Source organism: Impatiens glandulifera, chromosome 2 (assembly GCF_907164915.1).
Source record: "Impatiens glandulifera chromosome 2, dImpGla2.1, whole genome shotgun sequence".
Classification (NCBI taxonomy): domain Eukaryota; kingdom Viridiplantae; phylum Streptophyta; class Magnoliopsida; order Ericales; family Balsaminaceae; genus Impatiens; species Impatiens glandulifera.
The window spans coordinates 67,240,951-67,252,820 of record NC_061863.1 but is presented as its reverse complement, the minus strand read 5'-3'; the positions used below and the strand labels follow the sequence as shown (position 1 = coordinate 67,252,820).

The 11,870-nt window shown below is 36.0% G+C and overlaps 3 protein-coding genes across 6 annotated transcripts; 2 read left to right on the top strand and 1 right to left on the bottom strand.

Moving 5' to 3' along the window:
• Nucleotides 1-575: 575 nt before the first annotated feature.
• Nucleotides 576-10,514, bottom strand: LOC124926922 (myb family transcription factor PHL8-like). Of its 4 annotated transcripts, none has more exons than XM_047467250.1 (6): nucleotides 10,246-10,514; nucleotides 6,012-6,196; nucleotides 2,786-4,363; nucleotides 2,472-2,688; nucleotides 2,296-2,365; nucleotides 576-2,227 (listed from the first exon to the last, which is right to left on the bottom strand). In XM_047467250.1, the coding sequence occupies exons 3-6, from the start codon at nucleotides 2,886-2,888 to the stop codon at nucleotides 1,859-1,861; spliced, it is 759 nt and encodes a 252-aa protein (XP_047323206.1). In that variant the 5' UTR covers nucleotides 2,889-4,363; nucleotides 6,012-6,196; nucleotides 10,246-10,514; the 3' UTR covers nucleotides 576-1,858. The 4 variants fall into 4 exon arrangements, with proteins under 4 accessions (XP_047323206.1, XP_047323209.1, XP_047323207.1 ...); XM_047467253.1 differs by having other exon boundaries at nucleotides 2,472-2,685; XM_047467251.1 differs by lacking the exon at nucleotides 6,012-6,196.
• LOC124926921 (E3 ubiquitin-protein ligase MPSR1-like) lies at nucleotides 583-1,550 on the top strand. The gene has a single exon (XM_047467248.1). The coding sequence runs from the start codon at nucleotides 583-585 to the stop codon at nucleotides 1,351-1,353; it is 771 nt and encodes a 256-aa protein (XP_047323204.1). The 3' UTR covers nucleotides 1,354-1,550.
• LOC124926920 (elongation factor 2-like) lies at nucleotides 6,945-9,780 on the top strand. Its single transcript, XM_047467247.1, has 3 exons — nucleotides 6,945-6,962; nucleotides 7,038-7,125; nucleotides 7,207-9,780. The coding sequence occupies exons 1-3, from the start codon at nucleotides 6,960-6,962 to the stop codon at nucleotides 9,645-9,647; spliced, it is 2,532 nt and encodes an 843-aa protein (XP_047323203.1). The 5' UTR covers nucleotides 6,945-6,959; the 3' UTR covers nucleotides 9,648-9,780.
• Nucleotides 10,515-11,870: the final 1,356 nt, after the last annotated feature.

Genomic DNA, 11,870 nt, shown 5'->3' with positions numbered 1-11,870 from the left:
ATTTTTTATTTATTTATGTAATGCTTTATCTTTTATTTAAACTAATTTTTATCATTTTTAAAAATATATATACGAAACCATTAAAAAAAATATAATCTTTTAAAATATTTTGTAATCCCAAAAGTCATTACTCTCACTTTAAATATTCATTCTTATCACATGAGTTTTGTTTTTTAAACATTTTAAAACTCTTAATTATCCATTGTTAAATTTTAAAACCATTATTTCATATCCTATTTATTAATTAAAACACCCATATATTCACATTTATATAAAATATTAAATTTAGAAAATAAAAAGACATAATGATTTTTTTTATTAACTTATTAAACTTTAGTATAAATATTATTAACATTTATTTCTTTAAAGATAATAATAATATAATATTTCCGTCTTTAATACGTCGACAGATGAACGTGATTCTAGATTGTTCTGCAACCTTCTTCCTTTCCGTGGGCGCCCCCTTTTCTCTCTCTCTCTCTATCTGTTATAAGCCAGTTTCAAAAAAATCTTGCACTTCTTACACACTCGCTTCTCTCTAAATTTTCTTTCTTTCTTTTTTTCTCGATCAATCATCTGTTAATGGAGTCTGAAGCAGAATCCCCAGAGCTCTCTTTTCTTGAAAGACTCATCACTTCCAGGAACAGAGACCTTTCTATCTTCCTTCCAATTCTTCTTGGCCTCACCAATTCATCCAACTTCAACCAAGAACAAGATGAAGATGAAGAAGAAGTAGAAGTAGATGCTTCCCAATCAGATCCAGACCCTTCCGAATCCGCTTCTTCCGCCAGACCTCGTGGCCGGATCATCCTCATCAACCCCATGACCCAAGGTATGGTTGTAATCGAAGGCACCTTTTCAAGAATCGATTCATTGTTCCGCGATTTACTTGTAAACAAGCAAGGCCAACCGCCGGCGTCTAAATCGTCTATAGATGCGATGCTTAGCGTAGAGATCTGCGAGGAGGATAGAGAGAATGGGTGTATGATCTGTTTGGACGATTGGGAAGTAGGCATGAAGGTTAAAGAGATGCCTTGTAAGCATAAATTTCATGGGGAGTGTATAGAGAAGTGGTTGGGAATACATGGATCTTGCCCTGTTTGCAGGTACAAGATGCCTGTTGAAAATGATGATGATGGGGAGAAGAAACTAGTAGACGAAGAAGTGGATGAAGATGAAGGCGATGATGAACAAGAGAGTGGGAGACGGAGGAGCAGGAGGAGGAGAGAGATCTGGGTTAATTTTTCTTTCAATAGGGATAGAAGAAATGATGATTCAAATTCAGATTCAAGCTTAGACCGGACTGATTCCAGTGCTTCTTCTGCTGCTTCCGTTGATGAAATGGATGAATAAAAAGTTGTAAACTTTATCACCTCTCTCTCTCTCTCTCTCTCTCTCTGTTTCTCTCTCAAATCTCTCTCTCAAATCTCTCTCTGAGAATAAGCAAAGCACCCCCAATGTACATAACCATTGTAAAGCTGTTTTTCAATCTTAATAGTTGTTCTGTCTTTTGTGTTTTTTGTGTGAATAAACTATGTCGTTTTGGTCAAGATCATTTTTTTTGTACAGTTTTTTTTAAGATGTACACACTGCTATGAACATGTAGACGAAAGAAGATTGAAGTTTGAGAGATTTGTTTATTATTGGGTTCTTGCGGTGTTTGGATGGATTTTACAGACAAGAGGAATAAATCATGAGTAATTAGCATATGCCCACATGTGCCCCTGCCATGTGTTTTGTCTGCTTTTTTCAGAGGATAAGATCCATCACTTTCTTGACATGGATATACTTTCAAGTGATCTGGAAGAAGAACAAACAGTTTATGTGCACATAATTTGTTCTTTTTTAAGTTCTCTAGTCAATACTCTGAATCAGCCTGATTGGTGCTATTTAGATCAAATTTTTTCTCAGATTGTTGCTCACCATAACTGCAATCATTTGAACCCATATCCATTAAGGGTAGCTCAACTGGCCTTCCATCATTCCTCTTCACATTTTCATCGTCTTGATCATAATCATGACATTCTGTTGATGTGAGTGAACTCTCCAATGAAGAACTTGAATCGCCTATACCAATTATAGAGACTAATTGGGACAATTCTTCTTTTGCAAGTTCTACTCCAATGGCCGAAGTGTTGTAGTCTGAAATGGTTTCTTGTGCTTTCTTTAACACCGACTGTAAATATCTCCCCTGAGCTTCAATCCTTAGCTGTAAATGTCTCTGAACCTGCAAATTAAATAAAGAGTAAGATCTACGGGATTAAGAAAACTGGAAAGTGTTTTTACTTGGATTACCTCTATTTGCTCATGAAGTTTTTGCTGGACTTCCATTTGAATCTTCAGTGCATGAGCTATTTTCCAGCTTCTGTTCATGTTCAAATTCATTAGCATCTTTAGACCAATTGAATTGCATGCTGCCTAGAAAATTAGGATATTTCTATTTATGTGTTTAGGAGGCATTAATTAATTACTTGTCTACTACTCGATCCTTTTCATCATCATCATCATCATCTGCAACTGAGAAAATTGGAATGGATTCTGAATCATTTTCTTCATGATGGGTATTTGAGGATTGACATCCTTTCTTCCTCGTCCCAAGCCTATATTTCTGCAAATGGCTCTTGAGATGGAAGAGTGTAAGACCAGGAACAGCCATCACTCTCATCAAGCTCTTAGGAGTAGCTTCTGCTGCCATGATATATGATCAAACATCAGAGTTATTAGAGTTCATATGACAAAACAAAGAAAAAGAAGACAATCATTTCAGGAGTAACTTGTAACCGACTTTCTGGTCCTCCAAGAAGAGAGACAGCTTCTATGAATTGACGGTGAAGTTCAGGAGTCCATTTCAACCTGGGTTTTGCATCACTTGATAAGACCAGCCTCATCTTCTTCTTCTTCTTCTTTGAATAAAAATGGTTGGTTGGACTGTCTGTGTAAGATTTATTTATACTCTGATCATGAGGAAACGTAATAAGGTTAGGTGGGGTAATGTTTGGAGAATATATGCCTCCTCCTCCTCCTGATGAGCTGTGAGCCGTGGCTCTTCTTTTCTCTTTGACTTGATAGGAGAGTAGTGTGTGGAGAGAATCTATGATGCAGGAAAAAACAGAGAAAGGAAACACCAGTTCAATTTAAAGTAGAGAAAAAAGAGGAAAAAAGTGTATGGTTTGTTTCTATCTTGATTGCTCAAAGTGTTTGTGTGTGTGAGTAGGTTGGGGTTTAGACCCCACCATTTTTAAATAATGCATTCCACTTTTAAGTAGTGAAGGTTGAAAAAAGAGAGAAAATACCAACCCCTAACCCTAATGGGATGGCTTTAAATGATATTTTCCCTCTTTTTTTTTCTTTTTTTTTAGTGATTGAAAAGAGAAAACCAACAAGATTCTTCATGTTGTTTAAAGAGATGGAGGAATAATGGAAATAAATAGTCCCATGACAATTTAGGAGAAGAGCTTCCCTGGCTCATCATTATCCCCTCAATGAATAATGAATTAATGGATGATGGTGTTATAAAATAATAATAATCAAAGTAAGAAGCCACGCATGTGAGAATCTAACCCTATCCACCAGCTATGTTGTTCTTGACCTGACAAACTCGTCTGGAAATCAAGCTGGAATATATATAGCATCATTCCTAGAAAATAAGAGAAACACAAAACCCTTTTTCCTTTTCTTTTTTTTTGGAAAATCAGGCGCAACATCTTTTAATAAATGAAAAAACCCTTGTAAAACGGAAAAAATAAAAGAAAAAGGAAAACTTAATCCATACCCATTACCCAATAGGCTGAGTATCGCAAAGGGAAAGCCAAAACAATAAGAAAGACACAAGATTTAGGAAGTTTTTTGAGCTTAAGAGATCCAGGGAGTTGTAGACACTAATAGTAGTGGGTTTTAAGTTTTAACTTGTTAAGAGTTTGTTATGTTTACATAACTCAGAGCTTGTTAGATGAGTTTTTTTGAATTAGTTAGATTAACTGACTAAATACTATTTGTATTTAATATCTTCACATGTTATAAAATGTAAAGTAAGGGTATTTTATTTATGATTAAATGATAAAGTAATTGATGATTAGATGAGTGACATCAAACAAGGCCTTAATGATCAGATAAGATACTAAACACATGGGAGTCATTAACAAACAGTTCTTCTTCAAAAGAAAGCATGCTGAAATAAGCAAGAGAGCCTTCAGCTAGGACATGTAAAAAAAGAGTTCAAAAATTGGAGAAAGAGTTGATAAATGGCATAATAAATCACACAAAGTAATAATGATTGATGATCATTCTTATCTTTGCATTTCTTGAAAGTTGGATAATGGAATCAAAACTCAATGATAGATCCCCCATGCAGCCTGCTGGTAGCCTGGTATGAAAAACAAAAGATATGAAATAGATTCAAAAGTAAAAGGAAGATCAAATAAGTCATGATGATCCAAATAAATAAATGCACATTGTCTCCTGCATTTTGCAGATATTCCATTGCCCTATTTCATTGCATTACAATACAAGTTGATCAAATAAATAAATAAATCACTTTTTCAGACATTTGCCAAGTTAAAGATCACACTAGAAGCAAGGAATATAATTATTTGCAAGTAGAGTAGTAGACATTAGATAGAGATAAAACTAGGCCCATATATTCAAGAAGCAAGAAAAAAAGAATAGTTAATAATAATAAATAAAAAAACACCTTTCTCTTTAACCAGCAGCAGTGATTTAAATGAGATTCCGGGAGATGCAAAACCAAACAAAAACAAAGTATTTTAGGTCACTAGGAGAAGGTCCCATGAATCAAAAAGCCATTTAAATAAAGTTTGATCATCAATTATTATTCCTTAGGAGGGACCCAGACACCCAAATAGAGAGATCTTACAAATCTAAAAGCAGAGTTAAAAGGAAAAGAGCAAAAAAATCTAAAGTAACAACTAGCCACCATCACTCCAATCAATAATACCCGCAATTTTAAACATCTATAAATGTTATTTAGTTACGTCAGTAGCGACGTTATCATTATCCGTCTTTCATGTTGATCTTAAATTGGGTATTATTGTTTTGAAGCGAAAACTCTCAAAAAGAGCACAAACAATCATATAACAGGAAAATACTACTGGATTCAATCAAGAAAGCTTATTTTTCATGTTCATATAATAGTTAAGATGATGAGAAAACATTAAGTGCAATCCAAGTCTGATTGACACCAACCACTAAAGAAACAGCCAAACAGAAATAGACAGGCTTTCCAGAAGAAAGTAAGAATCTAATTAATGTATTTTCTTTTTATTAAGTTGTTTTAAATAAAAAGCACTCATCAGGGATAACAAAACCAACCTTCTTACCTATCACTTCTTCACTTCCAAGAAACCCCCCACTTACTTCACTTCACCCAAGCAGTCAATTCTCTACTTTTTTTTTTCATTTTTGTCTCTTTAGTTCTTATCACATATTTAAAATTTTCTATTTTTCCATCATAGACAACTGAAACATCACCGCAGGAAGTGAGCATTCCCATTTCATGTGACAGTAGAAAGAAAGAATAATATCAAGTGCCAAAAAGAATCCGGCCAATTTGTTATTGAAATTCAAGCAGTATGCACAATTTCAAGAAATTGATTAGAAACTAAGAGCTTGTTATAGCATATGATTGAATAGTGTATGGCTGAATTAGAAATTAGCAAAACCTCGACATTGGAAAGTGGAAGGAATTAAGATCATGAGCTTGTTTTGTTTTGACACAAATTCTAACCAAAACGCAAAATCCTCATTTTATGTCTAATCACAACTAATAATGAATTTCAAACAAGGGATTAGAAGTTGATGAATACTGATTTAACAAAAAAATAATGATCTAACAATCATTATAGAAAGTTTTTAACTAAGTGGAATGTCATGTCATAATCACTTTTAAAAGTGAGAGGATGTTTCATCATATTCTGAGTTGGCATCCCATCCAAATTGATCCAGCTTGGTTATGAGATGGGAAACTATAGTTCTTAGCAAGAAGTAGAACACACCTTTATCCTTAAATCGTGTCAATCTTCATGATCTAAACCTTGTTTGACATATGCAATTAGATGACCAGCATAATTTATTATCATCTGGCGTTTTGGAATGATGCTCAAGTATGACACATTTGTCTGTCCTGATTCTTGAGTAATGAATTGGGTGGGTGTCTAATGTTTCCAGCAGAAGTGTTTCACTGCATTAGGAATATATATAGTTTATCACATGCCAAGATACGGTTGTGTCTCTTAAAAAATTACCGACAATACTATTATACAATATAAATCAGAAATGTGTGATCCTAAACCAATGATGATCATAATAATTCCCTAAAAACATATTTTGATCGTCTCACGTCATAACTTTTTTAGGTTGTATACTTTCAAGATTACAATGGATTCATTCTACAGTGAGTTAACAAAATAATCACTACACCAACTTTCCTATCACTGGGAGGAAAAAAAATATAGTGGAATAGACAATAGAAAACAACCAAATGAAGGCAAGGAAGAAGACTCGGAATTTTCAGAAGTTGTGTAGGAATTTCAAAGTTTGATGGGTGAATTGAACCAATTTCTAATACAGTATTGAATTTCTTCTTTTCCATAAATAAGACTTACAAGTTGGTATCCAAATAGTTATATAATAATAAATAATTAGGAGTGGTTTGATTTTTCAAGGATGTGTGTCGCCCAAGCATTTGACTAACATATATAAAACAAACAATTAGCAACAGCATTTTCAGGTTGTGTTTGCCGCCTTCTCTTTTCTAACTTCTTAAGCTTCTTGTTCTTCTTCTTCTTGGAGGTATGATTTTCTCTCTTCATATGATCTTGGAGCTTTTTATTCTAAGTACTCTTGCTTAAGGGTGGTCTCTTTGAGCTAGGTTTTGCCTCATTGAATTTGATATTTCAGGAGCAACTTCTACATCTTGTTGCTAAACATCTAAAGCATCAAAGATGGTAAGTATTTTATTTTTAAATATGTCACAACCGGATTGATTATACTTATAATTGTCTACTCTTAATATTTCCAAGGTGAAATTCACGGCTGATGAGCTTCGAAGGATCATGGACTATAAACATAACATCCGAAACATGTCTGTTATAGCTCATGTTGATCACGGTATAATTTAGTTTCCATTCCCACTACTCTTTACTAGCTTACTACAGGGACTAAATCCTGGTTTTCGTTTGTCTGGCACAGGGAAGTCTACCCTGACCGATTCTCTCGTGGCTGCTGCGGGTATTATAGCTCAAGAAGTTGCGGGCGATGTTAGGATGACCGACACTCGTGCAGATGAAGCCGAACGCGGTATCACTATCAAATCCACCGGTATTTCTCTATACTATGAGATGACCGAAGATCTTCTCAAGAACTTCAAGGGAGAAAGACATGGAAATGAATACCTTATCAATCTCATTGATTCTCCCGGGCATGTCGATTTCTCATCCGAGGTGACCGCTGCCCTTCGTATTACTGACGGTGCGCTTGTCGTGGTTGATTGTGTGGAGGGCGTTTGTGTCCAAACAGAGACTGTTTTGAGACAGGCTTTGGGAGAAAGAATTCGACCGGTCTTGACTGTTAACAAAATGGACAGATGCTTCCTTGAGCTTCAAGTAGAAGGTGAAGAAGCCTATCAGACATTTTCAAGAGTTATTGAGAATGCTAATGTCATCATGGCCACATATGAAGATCCACTCCTTGGCGATGTTCAGGTTTACCCGGAGAAAGGAACTGTCGCTTTCTCTGCAGGTTTGCACGGTTGGGCTTTCACTCTCACCAATTTCGCAAAAATGTACGCTTCAAAATTTTCCGTTGATGAGACAAAGATGATGGAGCGTCTATGGGGTGAGAACTTCTTTGACCCCGCCACCAAGAAGTGGACGAGCAAATACACTGGCTCCACCACATGCAAACGCGGTTTCGTTCAGTTCTGTTACGAACCCATTAAGCAAATTATCAATACGTGCATGAACGATGAGAAAGACAAGCTGTGGCTTATGTTGCGTAAGCTTGGAGTGACGATGAAATCTGAAGAGAAGGAATTGATGGGGAAGGCTCTGATGAAACGCGTTATGCAGACTTGGCTTCCAGCTAGCACCGCGCTCCTAGAAATGATGATATTCCATCTCCCTTCACCTTCAACGGCGCAAAAGTATCGTGTCGAGAATCTGTATGAGGGTCCGCTCGATGATCAATACGCTACCGCGATTAGAAACTGCGATCCAAATGGTCCTCTGATGCTTTATGTTTCGAAGATGATTCCAGCGTCTGACAAAGGTAGGTTCTTTGCGTTTGGACGTGTATTTTCTGGGAAGGTGGCTACTGGTATGAAGGTGAGAATCATGGGTCCAAACTATGTTCCTGGAGAAAAAAAAGATCTTTACACGAAAAGTGTTCAGAGAACTGTCATTTGGATGGGAAAACGGCAAGAAACTGTTGAAGATGTGCCTTGTGGGAACACAGTTGCCATGGTTGGGTTGGATCAGTTCATTACTAAGAACGCAACCTTAACAAACGAGAAGGAAGTGGAAGCGCACCCAATCCGAGCAATGAAATTCTCCGTCTCGCCTGTCGTGCGTGTTGCAGTTCAGTGCAAGATTGCCTCCGATCTTCCCAAGCTAGTCGAAGGTCTCAAACGTTTGGCCAAATCCGATCCCATGGTTGTCTGCACAATCGAGGAATCAGGAGAACACATTATCGCCGGTGCTGGAGAGTTGCATCTGGAAATCTGCTTGAAAGATTTGCAGGATGATTTCATGGGTGGAGCTGAAATCATAAAATCCGACCCTGTTGTTTCTTTCAGAGAGACTGTTCTTGAGAAGTCTTGTAGAGTTGTGATGAGTAAATCTCCGAATAAACACAATCGTTTGTACATGGAGGCTAGACCCATGGAGGAAGGGCTTGCAGAGGCTATTGATGATGGGAAGATCGGTCCAAGGGATGATCCAAAGAATCGGTCAAAAATCTTGTCTGAGGAATTTGGTTGGGACAAGGATCTTGCCAAGAAAATATGGTGCTTTGGTCCAGAAACCACCGGCCCCAATATGGTTGTTGATATGTGTAAAGGAGTGCAATACTTGAACGAAATCAAGGATTCCGTTGTTGCTGGTTTCCAGTGGGCGTCGAAAGAAGGTGCGCTAGCCGAAGAGAACATGAGGGGTATTTGCTTTGAAGTTTGTGATGTTGTTCTTCATGCTGATGCTATTCATAGGGGCGGTGGACAGGTTATTCCAACTGCTAGAAGAGTTATTTATGCTTCACAACTAACTGCAAAACCAAGGCTGTTGGAACCTGTTTATTTGGTGGAAATCCAAGCACCAGAGAATGCACTCGGTGGAATCTATAGTGTTTTGAACCAAAAACGTGGGCATGTGTTTGAGGAAATGCAGAGGCCGGGTACTCCTCTGTATAACATAAAGGCGTACCTTCCTGTTATCGAGTCATTTGGATTTTCAGGTGCTTTGAGAGCTGCAACATCAGGACAGGCATTCCCTCAGTCGATTTTCGATCATTGGGAAATGATGTCATCTGATCCACTCGAACATGGAAGCCAGGCTGCTAATCTGGTAAGTGACATCCGTAAGAGAAAGGGGTTGAAGGAGCAAATCACACCATTGTCAGATTTTGAGGACAAGCTATGAGCTGGTTTAGGGTTGATGAAGATTATCATATATATCTTCTTTTGTTTTTCTTGTTATTATTACAGCATCATGTAAGCTATTTATGAGTTTTCAGTGAGAAAATAAATGAAATCAACAAAGATAAGATTGCTAAATTTAAAGGGTGGTGTATTAAATATGGAGTTTTTAGATTTTGAATAGGTTGATGTTAACTCAGATTTAGAATGTCATCACTTGTCTCCCCCTAAATGTGTTTTGTAATACATAAGAGAGTAAAATTCAAATTGATCCCTGCTTTACATGAACTCAATTTTTTTCTTGATTCACCAGAAGGAAAGATTGAATATCAAATGTTTGGCTCAGATCAAGGAAAGATTTGAACCCACAAAATTACTCATCGAAATATAATGTGCAAGATCAAGTCTTGAAGAAAACTTGCTATATATAAGAAGAGGTTTAGATAATTTGGTTGCAAAACACTACAAGAAGTTGTTTTTTTGGCAAAGAACAAATTTTCATTAACTAAACAACTTGCTATTCTTTCAAAACTTCAGCTAATAATATTCATTTCAACATCTACAATCTATTACCAAAATCCTATATATGAATAGAAACTTACAATGATCGGTTTCTAATTAAATTGTAGGCGTCGGTCTTGAAGTTCTTATTCCTGCTAGCCGTTGCTGCTGCTGCTTGCTTGCTACCGCTTCTATGGAGCTCGAACAGAAGCTGATAGGAATGGAGAAAAAGTAGAGGGATCGGGGAAATCGTAAGCAAATCGAAGCCTCTGAGTTTCCCTCCAAAAAAAAACTCCCTCTGGAATTCAGGATCGCCTCTGCCAAAAGGAAACTCTTCTCTCCCCCCAAAATCCCCAATAATATGATGAAGAACTCAAGAAAGGTAGAGAAAAAGATCTTAACCTAGTCGCCAACGATCTTATTAATTGATTTGATTATACTTACTTATTTAATAAAAATATTAAATACAATTTGATAACTTTATTTGTAAAGAGAACGATAATTAAAATTTCCAACTTCAAATAAAGATTCACATTGAATTAATTGACATGCTATTTCGACTATGTTTATCATTATAAAGTCACAGAGTAGTTTGATTTATTATTTTTTTTAAATTATATATACATTCATTTAAAAAAAATAGAGAATAACATGATTTAAAAAAAAATTATGGTAAGTCTCACACCCAACTAAGTTAATGTTCACAAAAAAAAATAATATCCCAAAATAAACTGACAAGAGTGAAGCCCAAATCAGTGATACCTTACTGTAGGGAATTTCCCTCCTAATCAATCAAAGAACTTAGAAATATAACAGCAAGAAACCAATAAAATAACACAAGATTTGATATCGGAGTTCGACCCAAAAAAGATGGTCTACGTCTCCGTCGAGCTCTGTTACGAACTCGATTCCACTATCACAATTAAACGTTTCAGTTACACCTCGTTCTTCATATATATCAATCACACATCTGAAATCTCTAACCCTCTTGTGTGAATTACTCATATATATATATATATATATAAACAACTTGTCCTAACTAACTTAACAAACTTAAGTCTTTGACACTTTAGTTAATTGGGCCTGACCCATCAACTCAATTTCAACACTTACAAAACCGAAGAAATGAGAATCAAGTGTCAAAGCGTCGATCAAAGAACTATTTACCGTAAGGAAGACGTAGTCAAAACTCAAGAGTACCCGAAAGACTTGATCAATCCATCATCTAGACAACAAGTCATCTAATAAAATTGAACAAACTAACTAATAATCAAAGCAACAATAACCAAAATACAAAAGATGGCTAAATGCAAACTCAAAACCATACTTTATTCTAACGTCGTCAGGAAGATTCACGATGCATCCAGCAGAAACGACGGTGTTGCACATCTTGATCTCCAGGAGAATGGTCAAAAGAAGACTCTTAAAGAATTATATTGGACATACTTTTGTTGTAAATCATTTTATTTATTTCAAGTCATATTGATCAACTAAATGATAAATCAAATATGAATCCACCTCTTTTCAAGTCCAACGATTTTGCATCGATCACTCGGACCAAAAATCATTGATGGTCCCTGTATAATTCAATTAACTATGAGAATGTTCCACAATAAATTTCAAATGAGTTCAACATAAGAGCATTGCTAAAAAAAAATGTTTGAAACAATCTCTTTCACCTCCCTAATGACATTGAAACCACGAAAATTAAATGAAACTTCATTAC

Bases quoted from the DNA above. Each gene is read 5' to 3' on its own strand.
- LOC124926921 (XM_047467248.1), top strand. From the start codon at position 583: ATGGAGTCTGAAGCAGAATCCCCAGAGCTCTCTTTTCTTGAAAGACTC.
- LOC124926922 (XM_047467250.1), bottom strand. From the start codon at position 2,888: ATGAGGCTGGTCTTATCAAGTGATGCAAAACCCAGGTTGAAATGGACT. The intron at 2,689-2,785 runs GTCGGTTACAAG...ATATCATGGCAG, and splicing joins TCTTCTTGGAGGACCAGAAA to CAGAAGCTACTCCTAAGAGC. The intron at 2,228-2,295 runs GTAATCCAAGTA...TTTAATTTGCAG, and splicing joins AACTTCATGAGCAAATAGAG to GTTCAGAGACATTTACAGCT.
- LOC124926920 (XM_047467247.1), top strand. The intron at 7,126-7,206 runs GTATAATTTAGT...TGTCTGGCACAG, and splicing joins TATAGCTCATGTTGATCACG to GGAAGTCTACCCTGACCGAT.